Source organism: Quercus suber, unplaced genomic scaffold (assembly GCF_002906115.3).
Source record: "Quercus suber isolate HL8 unplaced genomic scaffold, Cork oak 2.0 scaffold_81, whole genome shotgun sequence".
Classification (NCBI taxonomy): domain Eukaryota; kingdom Viridiplantae; phylum Streptophyta; class Magnoliopsida; order Fagales; family Fagaceae; genus Quercus; species Quercus suber.
Genome location: NW_027069546.1, coordinates 378,843 through 391,940, shown reverse-complemented (window position 1 = coordinate 391,940; position 13,098 = coordinate 378,843). Strand labels below are relative to the sequence as shown.

Sequence of the window (13,098 nt, the reverse complement as noted above, 5' to 3'; positions counted from 1 at the left end):
ATGTGTTTAAACACATGTTTTCAGTTTTTAAACAACATTACACGTATTTCTACACATTTTTTCATTCATATGTATTTTTAAAAAATACAAACAACGTTGTTTTATAACGATTAATTTTAATTTGAACTTACTTTTAAAATTATTTTTTGCCCATGAGTAACAAAGTATCATTTATAATTTTTTTTGTTTTTGTAAAAATGTCGTCGAGAAAGTATTTTTCATCTCTTATTCTATCATTTTCACGATAAGAAATTTAATCCGTTGATCTCAACTAACAGGCAGGAGAGGTAAGGAGTTCGCGTACTTCCAAAGCGTAACGTAACGGGTTTCTACACCGTAAGTAATAAAAACCATCAACCCGTAGCTTTTAAATCAAAAGTAGCAAAAAATTTCTCAAACTTAAAAAGAGAGAGAGAGAGAGAGAGAGAGAGAGAGAGAGAGAAGAATCAATTAACACCACTGCCAAACCCAACCCAACACATCAAAAAAAAAAAAAAAAAAACTCATCGCCAAGCACAAAACATTGGCCACCACTCATTTCTCACCAAAAACCAAAACGCTCTCTGATCTCTTAGGCCTTGTTTGCTTCGTGCGAAAATAAATGGGTTGAAGAAGAAGAAGAAGAAGAAGAAGAAGAAGAAGAATCGATGGAGTGGGATAGCAGTAACAACTCATCGGATCTGAGCGGAGACGAAGAAGACGAGGTCGGGTTCTTCAAGCTTAACGATGGCGGCCCACTGCCTTTTCCGGTTGGGAACCTCTTCCAAGCGGCGCCGTGTGGGTTCGTCGTCACCGACGCTCTCGAGCCCGACCACCCTATCATCTACGTCAACACCGTCTTCGAATTGGTCACCGGCTATCGCGCCGAGGAGGTCCTCGGCCGCAATTGGTTAGTCAAATTTTTTTATTTTTTATTTTTCAATTTCGATCGCAATTAGGGCGGAATGTGAGATTGCTTTGGATAGTTTGAGCTGAGCTGATTTTGGTAATTGTTAGGGTTTGGAATGTCAATTTTGGTAATTGCCTTTGTTTGATTCTAGAATTTGCTAGTTTTGAATTTTTTGGGTTTTTTCTTGTACTGTAGCATCAAAGAACTTAAATTTAGCTTCAGTGTTTGAGTGTGAAGTAGATAGATAGATATATAGATTCTTGGATAGCTTGAGCTGAACTGTTTGTGCTATAATTGTCTTTAAATTTTTTGGTCATGCTTAGATAGTTTAGGGTATTTGCAACTGGTCACTGGTTATTGAGCTGAAGAGGTCCTCGGCTCGGTAGCAATTTCAATTTTGTTATTTGCTTTCTTTAAGACTTCATTTCGCTCACAATTAGGTTAGTTTTAGACTAGGAAGCACGAACGCTTCATTTTGAGGTGCTGTACCCGTGTCGTAACGGTGTACTATCTGTTGTATCATGTTATAATTTTTCAAAAATTGCTCGTGTCGCCATATTGTACCTGTACCTGTGTCCATTTCCATGCCAGTGCATCCTCGATTTTGGATTTGGTTATACTTAGCCCCTTTTTGTTTCTTATTGTACTGTATCATCAAACAATGTAATGAATTACCTTCAGTGTTAATTCACAATTTGTTGTGAAATGTGATGTAGATAGATAGATATGATTGTATCATGTTAGTTACCCATAGAGGTCTTTCGTCGCAATTGGGTTAGTCCTTTCTTTCGAGTTTCAGTTCTGGTTTTTGCTTTTTTTGAAGATATCAATTCGCTTACAATTAGGGCACTATTGGATTTTGGGTAGCCTTAGTTTGAGAATTTGTAGTGAAATGTGATGTGGCAGATAGATATAGAGATTCGTTGGATAGCTTGAACTGAGCTGTTTTTGCTAATTGTTAGGGTTTGGAGTGTCAATTTTGGTAATTGCTTTCTTCTACACTAGAATTTGCTTACAATTAGGGTACTTTTGGATTTTGGTTATACTTTGCCCCTTTTTGTTTCTTATTATACTGTAGCATCAAAGAACTTAAATTTAGCTTCAGTGTTTGTTAACAATTTGTAGTGAAATGCGATGTAGATAGGTAGATATGATTGAATCATGTTAGTTACCAATAGAGGTCCTCGGTTGCAATTAGGTTAGTCCTTTCTTTCGAATTTCAGTTTTGGTTTTTGCTTTTTTGAAGACTTCAATTCGTTTACAATTGGGTCAGTATTGGATTTTGGGTAACCTTGGTTTGGGAATTTGTAGCAAAATGTGATGTAGATAGATATATAGATTCCCTGTATAGCTTGAGCTGAGCTAATTTTGGTAATTTTTAGGGTTTGGAATGTCAATTTTGGTAATCACTTTCTTTAAGTCTAGAATTTGCTCATATTAGGGTAGTTTCGGATTTGGTTATGCTTAGCCCCTTTTTGTTTCTTCTTGTACTGTAGCATCAAACATTGTAATTAACTAGCTTCAGTGTTTCTTAACATAGATAGATATGATTGTATCATGTTAGTTACCAATAGAGGTCCTCGGTCACAATTGGTTAGTCCTTTCTTTCAAATTTCAGTTCTTGTTTTTGCTTTTTTGAAGACTTCAATTTGCTAACAATTTAGGCAGTATTGGACTTTGGGTAGCCTTAGTTAAGAATTTGTAGTGGAATATGATGTAGATAGATATATAGATTCCTTGGACAACTTGAGCTGAGCTTTTTTCGCCATTTGTTAGGGTTTGGCTTGTGTTTTGTTTACTTTCTTTTAGGCTTTGGAATGTCAATTTTAGTAATCTCTTTCTTTAACATTAGAATTTGCTCACAATTAAGGACAGTATTGGATTTTGGTTATACTTAGCTCCTTTTTGTTTCTTCTTATACTGTAGCATCAAACAACGTAATTAAGTAGCTTCAGTGTTTGATTGTTAGTTAACAATTTGTAGTGAAATGTGATATAGTAGATAGATATGATTGTATCATGTTAGTCTGGAAAGCACGGGTGCGGCGCCAGAGGCGCCGCACCCGCGTCCGACGCGTACCGACGCGGCGACGCGCGTCGGACACCGTCGACCGCGTGTCCGTGCCGCGTCGGGCCACGTGGCGAAGCCGACGCGCGCTGACGCGGCTCAAATTGGGCCGACTCGGCCCGATTCGGGCCGTTTCGGCCGTATCGGCTGTATCGGCCGAAACCGCCGATATGGCCGGTTCAGGCCGAAATTAAAAAAAAAAAAAAAAAAAAAAAAAAAAAAAAAAAAAAAAGGTGCAAAACACACCGTTTGACTTAACCTAAAACCTAACTCTCTCTCACGCACTCTCAGTTTGTCCAGAAACCCCAAAGACCCTCCGTCCATCACTCGCTCTCCATCGCTCTTCTCTCTGTGCTTGATAGTTGCTGGGCTGCTCAGTGCTCACTCCTCCCTCACTCCGAACTCCATTGCTTGTATCTCTCTTCTCTCTGTGCTCTCTGGTTGCCAAGCTGCTTCACTGACTCACTCCCTCCCTCACTCCAATCTCCGATTCTCCATCGCTCGTCTCTCTCTTCTCTCTGTGCTCTGGTTGCTCGGCTGCTTCACTGACTCACTCAGTCCGTGCATCCCAGCCACTCTAGATTCTAGACACAACCACTCTAATTTTCAAACATCATGGAATGTTTTAGACTTTTAGTTTTAATCTTGTGGTTGTATTTAAATTTAATTTATGAATATCATGTTTTAGTTATTAAATTTGGTATATGTTTATATAATGTGAAAAATCATGCTTAGCAATATATTAAAAATAAAAAAAATATTTTTAATAATTTTTTAATCGCCGAATCCCGCCGCACCCGCACCCACCTTTTTTAAAAATTGCCGAGTCCCGCACCCGTACCTGCACCCGCACACGAATCCCGAAACGCACCCGTGCTTCTTAGATGTTAGCTACCGATAGAGGTCCTCTGTTGTGATTGGTTTGTCTTTTGAATTTCAATTTTGTTATTTGCTTTCTTTAAGACTTCAATTTGCTCACAATTAGGGCAGTATTGGATTTTGGTTAGCCTTATTTAGCCCCTTTTGTTTCAGTGTTAGTTAAGAATTTGCAGTGAAATGTGACAGAGATATATAGATTCTTGGATAGCTTCAGCTTAGCAGTTTGTGCTATGTGTAGGGTTTGCCTTGTCTTTAAATCTTTGGTTATGGTTAGATAATTTAAGTTATTTGTGTGTGGTTAGATAATTTAAGGTATTTCCGTCCCATTAGTCTTATTGGGGGGGGGGGTTTATAAAATTATTGCTAAAGTCTTGTCCAATCGTCTTCGCACGGTTATGGAAGATATAATTTCATCATCATAGAATGCTTTTGTGAAGAACCGACAAATCCTTGACCCTGTACTTGTTGCTAATGAATGCCTTGATAGTAGATTAAAGGCTGGTTTGCCGGGTTTACTTTGCAAACTAGATGTTGAGAAGGCTTTTGATCATGTAAATTGGGGTTTTCTTTTGAAGCTGCTAGAACGGAGTGGGTTCTCTGCTAAGTGGAGGCAGTGGATTTTCTTTTGCCTATCTACTATTCATTTCTCTATTCTGATTAATGGCTCTCCTTGTGGATTTTTTGAGAGTGCTAGAGGGTTGAGACAAGGTGATCCATTGTCTCCTTTGTTATTTGTTTTGGTTATGGATGCCCTTGGAAGAATGTTGGATAAAGCTGTCCATGAGAGACGTATGTCAGGCTTTAGGGTGGGTGACTTAGAGGGAAGATCCTTGGCGGTGTCTCATCTCCTCTTTGCGGATGACACCCTAATTTTTTGTGATGTTGATCTAGATCAGATTTTGATTTTACGTATGATTCTTATTTGGTTTGAGGCGGTGTTTGGTTTAAAGATAAATTTGGGCAAGTCAGAATTGGTCCCTATTGGAACGGTGCATAATATTGAATTATTGTTGACTGTACTTGGCTGCAAGCAAGGTACTCTCCCAATGAAGTACTTGGGTCTTCCTCTGGGTGCTAAAGTCAAGGATAAGACCATATGGAACCCATTTCTAGAGAAGATGGAAAGACGATTAGCGGGGTGGAAACGTTTGTACTTATCCAAGGAGGTAGAGTCACTTTAATTAAAGCACTATCTAATTTACCCGCTTATTTTTTATCTCTTTTTCCTATCCCTGTTGCTATGGCTAACCGGATTGAGAAACTTCAGCGGAATTTTTATGGGGTGGCATTGGTGATGAACCTAAATTTCATCTGGTTAAATGGGCTACTGTTTGTTCCCCCATTTCATCGGGTGGCTTAGGGATAAGGAATGTAAGACTTTTTAATGAAGCTTTGCTTGGGAAGTGGCTATGGAGATTTGGGATTGAGAAGGATGCCTTTTGGAGGCAAGTGATAGAGGTGAAATATGGATGTGTATGGGGGGCTGGTGTACCAGATCTGTTAATGGTCCATATGGTGTTGGTTTATGGAAAAATATCAGTCGGGGATGGCCTTCTTTTTCACGCTATATTCTGTATGATATTGGTGACGGGTCTAGGGTGAAGTTTTGGCAAGACCGTTGGTGTGGTGAGACATCCCTTGCAGTCAGTTATCCTGAGTTATTTAGATTTTGCAGGGATAAGGAGGCTAGTGTGGTTGCACTTATGAAGTACACCAAGGGCGTCCTTGTTTGGGATATTAGTTTCTTTAGAGGTGTGCATGCTCGGGAATTAGAGGCTATGTTAGGCTTCTTGGATACAATATATGGTTCTTCAATAAGGGGGTTTGGTGAGGATAAGATGTGTTGGACGCCTAGTAGAGATAAGGGGTTTAAGGTTAATGATTATTATAGAATTTTAGTGGGCTCTACTAACTTTTGTTTTCCTTGGAAAAGCATTTGGAAACAGAAGATTCCTTCTCGAGTAGCTTTCTTTGTTTGGACTCTGCTTTAGGGAAATGCTTGACGATTGACAATTTACAAAAAAGGAAGGTTTGGATATTGGATTGGTGTTACATGTGCAAGTGTAATGGTGAATCAGTTGACCATCTCTTTCTTCATTGTCCGGTTTCTATGGATCTATGGGCTATGGTTTTGGGTTTATTTGGAGTAAGCTAGGTTATGCCGCAATCCGTTTTGGGCTCTTAGAGTGTTGGCAATGCAGGTTTGGTTGTCACCGAAATGGTTTTATTTGGTTAATTGTGCCCCATTGCTTAATGTGGTGTCTTTGGAGGGAGAGAAATAGTAGGTGTTTTGAGGATATTGAGAGATCCATACCAGACCTCAAGTCTTTTTTCTTTAGCACTTTATTGAATTGGTTGGTTGCAATGCAAAACCAATCATTCCCTTCTTATTTTGATTTCCTTGATTCTTGAAATTTTTGTCTTTGAGTTGTTGACCCCTTGCGCACTCCCTGTGTACTAGGGTGATCCTTTTTGATATTAATAAAACTTATTACTTGTCAAAAAAAAAAATTAAGGTATTTGTGTGCTTAAGTATAATCATGGCTTGTTGATTTTTGGTGACTTTTGTTTAGGGCTTGAACTTTTAGGTTAGTTGGCTTTCAGTTAAATTTTAGTTTAGGTCTATTGTTTGATTTGGATGTAATTAGCTGTGGTAGAATCAACCTTCTACTTTTTTTTTTTTTTTTTCAGCCTTAAAATACAATGTTTATCCCTAATTTCATGTTATCACTCCATCGGGATTAAAGCAATTACTTTAAAATTCATGAACTAAAATTGCTCATTGGCTGAAATTTAGGGACCAATAGTGTATTTTGGATTTTTTTAAAATAATTTTTTTATGGGGGGTTTTGGCTGAAGATATTGTACCTGGATTTAAGGAATTTTGGTTGAATACATCTGATTTTTTTTTTTTTAAATACATTTTTGTTATCAAATGGGATTTTGTGAGAGAGACATCTACTTGATCAGAACTTTAAACTAATAAGTACTGTTGCTTCTATACATTTAGTCAAGACAGGACATTTCTTGTCCTTACCATCATTGGATTATGTAAGAATATATGGTAGATCATCCAAACTTCTTCTCTTCGGGAGAATGATGTGTCTACCCTAAAACTACGGTGGTAGCTTCAATATATACTCTAAACTACATTCTTCTCCAGCATTTCTTAGTTCATGTCAAGCATTTTAGTTGGATGATGATGACTTTCATGTAGTCATTCACCTTTGTAGAGATTTTTGTGTGAATAAATTTACTAAAAAAAAAAAAAATTCACCTCTATACAGATGTACAAATAGATCAAGTTGTTACTGAATGGTTGATTACAAGGGATGCATAATTTTTTCTCTCTATTTTATTTGGTATTACACTGTCAAACTGAAGATCCATGCAGTTGCTCATGTGCAAGCTCTAGGAAACATTTTAGGGTATCATTTGATGGTCTCAAATCCTTTTGAAGCACATGATCAATGTTCCCTTTTCTAGTCAAAGCTTTGGTGGACATTGGGCAGCGTTCACTATCTATATTTAGCAATGATGTAGTGTTGTATTTCTGAGGTCGAAAGTTCGAGTCTCTTTCACCCCACTGCCAAAGTTTTTGCAATTATGAATACCTTCGTACTTCGCTTATTGAGGTACTTAGGGAAGTTATGGTTGGCAAGAGTAGGGTCTGAGATAGGATGTACATAACTACTTATCCATTCCCAATGTTTTTATGCCCACTCAGATTTAGATAATTAATCCGTTGTATTAGTATTTCCATGTAAGAGTGAGACTTTTATACTGCTGCTGCTGTTGTAGTGTTTTGGGTAATAAGATACCCAGTGAGCTCTAACTAAAATGGTAGTATGCAGGTGGATGATAACTAAAAAAATGTCTATAGGATACATTCACCTTAATCCTTATGTTGTCAGCATGGCCAGTCACCCCACCACCACCATGCCATTACCACAATCATATCACCATTGGTACATCCATCTATTTATGTTTTCAAATTTCTCTATCTGGGATACATGGTATACTTCACATATAGTTATTGCCACCATATTTCCATACCTACCACCATCCATTTATCCGTGGTGGTTTGCCTGTTGCATATGGTTTACTTTCAGATGTGTATGCATATCTGCATGTGTGCATGGTCATGTTGAAGTAAATGCTGCTTGAAAGCAGCTAGTACAACATAATGGTTTGTTAGTGTTTATGAAGTACTTAAAAGATTCTATCCTTTTGTCAATCTGTCAAGTGAATAAATTCTAACTATCACCATTCAACCAAAAAACATTGGACTTTGCGTGTGTGCCTCCCAGTAATTGTTATGAACTGTTTAATATCATGAACAACGTACAGATCTGTGGTTTTTACAGTTTATGCCTTGGCAAATAAAGGATTACATTTGTTTGCTGAAGCTTGTTGTTTACATTTTTAGAATAGTTGCTGAAGCCTGGTGGATTAATTTCAGGAATATTTGTTCTGCCTCTCTCTCTCTCCCTCTGGGCTTGTAAACTAATGCTATGATCATTAGAAATTTTTTATTCATTATTAATTACTTTGTTGAGAGTTTTTTGTTTTCTTGTGTCCTGATATCTTGTGGTTGTGTTACAGCCGTTTCTTGCAATGTAGAGGACCGTTTGCAAAAAGAAGACACCCATTGGTGGACTCTGCAGTAGTTTCAGAAATTAGGAGATGTATTGATGAGGGAATTGAATTTCAAGGTGAGTTGTTGAACTTCAGGAAAGATGGATCTCCACTAATGAATAGATTACGGCTGACACCTATATTTGGAGATGATGAAACAATTACTCATGTTATTGGAATCCAGTTGTTCACTGAAGCAGATATTGATTTGGGTCCTGTTCCTGGTTCTTTGATAAGGGAATCTACTAAGTCTTCTGATCGGTTCCGTTCTGTTCTGTCAGCTATCCGCCCTGTTCCTGTGAGTGACCGAAATGTTTGTCGTGGGGTTTGTGGGATATTGCAGTTGAGTGATGAGGTGCTGTCTCTGAAAATTCTTTCACGTTTGTCACCTAGGGATATTGCGTCTGTTGGATCTGTCTGTAGGCGACTGTATGAGCTGACGAAGAATGAGGACCTTTGGAGAATGGTCTGCCAAAATGCATGGGGTAGCGAAACAACTCGTGTTTTAGAGACTGTACCCGGAGCAAAGAGACTAGGTTGGGGTCGACTGGCAAGGGAATTGACCACTCTTGAGGCAGCGGCATGGAGGAAACTGACTGTTGGAGGTGCTGTTGAACCCTCACGTTGTAATTTCAGTGCTTGTGCAGTTGGTAATCGTGTTGTCCTTTTTGGTGGGGAAGGAGTCAACATGCAACCGATGAATGACACTTTTGTATTGGATTTGAATTCCAGTAATCCAGAATGGCAACATGTCCAAGTGAGCTCCCCTCCCCTCGGTCGTTGGGGTCATACACTTTCTTGTGTAAATGGGTCTCATTTGGTGGTATTTGGAGGCTGTGGAAGGCAGGGTTTGCTCAATGATGTTTTTGTGCTGGATTTGGATGCCAAGCCACCAACCTGGCGTGAAATATCTGGATTGGCCCCTCCGCTTCCAAGATCATGGCATAGTTCCTGCACCCTAGATGGCACCAAGTTGATTGTTTCTGGTGGTTGTGCTGATTCTGGAGTGCTCCTTAGCGATACTTTTTTGCTTGATCTTTCAATGGAGAAACCTATTTGGAGAGAGATACCAGTAACATGGACCCCACCTTCTCGGTTAGGTCACACACTGTCTGTATACGGTGGTCGGAAAATATTGATGTTTGGGGGTCTGGCCAAGAGTGGGCCTCTTCGTTTTCGTTCCAGTGATGTGTTTACAATGGATCTAAGTGAGGAGGAACCTTGTTGGAGATGTGTAACTGGGAGTGGAATGCCTGGGGCTGGAAATCCAGGGGCATAGCTCCTCCACCAAGACTTGATCATGTGGCTGTGAGTCTCCCAGGTGGCAGAATCCTGATCTTTGGTGGGTCTGTGGCTGGTCTCCACTCTGCCTCACAGCTTTATCTCCTGGACCCAACAGATGAGAAGCCTACATGGAGGATATTAAACGTACCTGGGCGACCTCCGAGATTTGCTTGGGGTCATAGTACTTGTGTTGTTGGGGGCACAAGGGCTATTGTTCTTGGTGGTCAAACTGGAGAGGAGTGGATGCTGAGCGAGCTCCATGAGCTATCACTGGCAAGTTCTGTCATCTGATCTGGACAATAATAAGCTGTTGAAAAGGGGCACTAGGAGCCTTCAACTGCAAGATGTGAAAACATTCCTAGGAATTGGTCTGCACAGTATGTTGGTTTGGTCGCTAATAACTCTTGATAAAAACGTTGCTCTAGTCAGGACTCGTCTTTAGGTGGTTGTTCATAATGCATTTTCTTGTATGGGGTTGTTCTGGCTTGGGATAAACTAATGAGTTTCGATGGTGACTTGAGAACGTGTTTCTTCTTGTGAGGTTTGTGTGAGACTTTCCTCTTTAGTATGCACAATGAATTATTCTTCTTTTTAGGTTATTAGTAGTATTTGGTAGACAGGTAGGTTTTATATATGTAGGTTTAGTATCTTGTTCCGCCCATTTGTTGCTTTAGTTTGGGTTCTGTAATCTGGTGCGGTGCAAAAAAAGGAGAAAGGTGCATGTTTATAGTATCAGTACTGCTTGACTCTCTTATATGTAATGAAAACTCTGTTCTGCTCTGCTCACTGAAATATGTCTTCCAGTTCAAAATATACACACACAAGAGAAGCAAGGTCATGAGGCAGGACCATGAAGAAGCCACGCCCCCCATCTTTGCGGTACATGTTGGTGCACAATGTGACCAGATCAAGTCTTTCTGACCGTGCACTGTTTATGATAATGTTCTCTTTTTATAAGTAACTATATTTTTCCAGCCCCAAGGGGGACGTGGTTTCTTCATTTGCTGCCTTTATCTTTGCTTGTTTAGCTTACATCCTGTCTTTTTTTTTTTTTTTTTTTTTTTTTTCCTTCCTATATAAATTTTTTCTTTAATAACTTGAAACATTTTGACAATTGTTTCCTTCCTCTGTAAGAATTTTTTTTATTTTTTTATTTGGGGGTGGAGATTTTCATTTTATGTCACTTCTTTACGCGAAATCATTAGTCACTCATGGAGTAATGTTCACACCTCCCATACGAGTGGTGGATCCCCTCCCACGTGCACTTCATGAAGAATACAATTTTGTGTAAGATCTTGTTCATGGAGTATATTTTATAAACCTTTTTTTTTAATGCGTATAAAGCAATTGAGCACTTCGTCCTGTTTGGAGTCATTGCCATCATTGCTGGTTTTTCATGGGATATAGTTGATCTTTCTGAACTTCTTACAAAGTAGCCAAGTTGCTTCTCATCACCTCTCAATTTTCCTCTGATTTACTAAACTCAATCGTAGTGGGTTTAAAGGCAAAGCCTTTCTCTTTCATAGACTCCTCTAAGTTGAGTTCAAATGTTTGAAGAGTTTAGACAATTCAATTTCATGTAAGTTCTTGGACTCCTTAATGGTCATAATCTTAGGTTTAAATCTCCTAGGAAGAGATCGCAAATCTTTTTCACTACCCTATGCTCAGGTATGGGCTCACCTAGTGTAAAAAGAGAGTTAATAACATCACCAAGTAGCATAGAACTCGGAAACTGTGTCACCATCCTCCATTGTTAATCGTCTCATAATTTGTGGTAGGCAATTGAAGGTTAAAATTCTTGACTATGGGATTGCCTTCAAAGGTTGTCACTAGTATATCCAGATGCTTGTTTTCGAAGTGGAATTCCTCTCTTGTCAATTATTGCCTGAGCTTGGGCTTGGCATACATCTTCTCCTTGGCATTATAAATTGGGACCAACCATCCAATGTGGTTAGCCGAACATGTTCAATTATAGAACTTACGAATGCCCTCATCCTTAGCTTTTACAATATCGAAAGTAAAACCCATAACAAATGGGGATTGGTGATAGAGCCACGGCTGTTTATCCATGGAAAATACTCTTGACTCTTTGAGTTCAATCTATTTAGCATAAAAGAGGATCACAACTAGCACTCTATTGTTTCTATATATTTTTTTTATGAAAAAAAAAAAATAGATACATTTAATCTATTATGGTTAACAAAAAAGAAAAGAAAAGAAAGAAACATTTAATCTATTGTTACTATTTAGCATAGAGGATCACACTCTCATCCATGGTGTTTGGTATGGAGGGAAAAAACATTTAATCTATTATGCTTAACCAAAAAAAAAGTTCAATAGAATGGAAAACATTTTCTACTTTTTAAAAGCAGAAAATATTTTGTATGATGTTAAAAGCAGAAACTTGAAGCAACCCAAGCTTTGTCTTCAACAAGTGCATTCTTCAAACAACACCATGAAAATTACTATTTATATGTTCGTTTGGCAAAAATTATTTTTGCCAACTTATTTTACTGTTCAGCTTATTTTTGCTACTATTTATGCGTCTCACTACACTTTTTGGTATTATTCATGTATATCACTGTACTATTTCAACTAACTTTTACTTTTATCTACAGTACTTTTAGCAAAAAGTTCGTGATTCTATGTGTGCGTCACGAACTCTTTATGACCAAGAGAACACAACCATATTTAGTATGTGTTTGAATTCAACTTAATCTTGCGTCTGCGTTTAGTCTTTTCACATTTCCTTCTTTTTTTTTTTTTATTTATTTTTATTTTTTTAATAAGCTGCAATTATTGACTTTCAAAGACAAAATTCATTGTTCATGAACAGTGCATGCACTGTTCTCGCATTAAAAAATATTAAAAATGGGTCTCACGGTACTATTCACACATTTAAAAATTATTTTACTACTGTGTTTTAAGTTTTCGGTTTCAACAAAAATAAGTTGTATCCAAACGGACCCTTAGTATCAGCTGGTTGATATTTTTTAGTGTTTTTAACCGAGACATTTAAGATTTAAATCCTCTCTCTCATATAGTAACTAAATTATTGGAAAAAAGAAGCAGAGAAAAAAATCACACACTATAAAAAAATCTAGAGTATGATCATCATACTTAAATAGAAAAGAGTGTTTTGGATATGGTTTGAATCTCTCAAAAGTTCTTTGAATCAAGGGAATATTAAAACATTAAAAGCAAAGCTAGACTAACAAGAACTCTCAAGAAAATAAGCTTGAAAGATAAAGAGAATTTTAGAGAGAAGGGAAGAGGGCTTACAGTAAAATTCTAAGCTATAAAGGCACTGAGCAACCTTGTGTGCGTTGTTCCAAGAAGAA

General features: G+C 38.1%; 1 protein-coding gene across 1 annotated transcript; it reads left to right on the top strand.

Annotated features, from left to right (window-relative positions):
• The first annotated feature begins 373 nt into the window (after window positions 1–373).
• Window positions 374–10,543, top strand: LOC112017148 (adagio protein 1). The gene is given in 3 exon segments (XM_065773830.1): window positions 374–889; window positions 8,441–9,747; window positions 9,750–10,543. Coding segments are annotated over 3 exon segments (1,848 nt in total). The 5' UTR covers window positions 374–647; the 3' UTR covers window positions 10,049–10,543.
• Window positions 10,544–13,098: the final 2,555 nt, after the last annotated feature.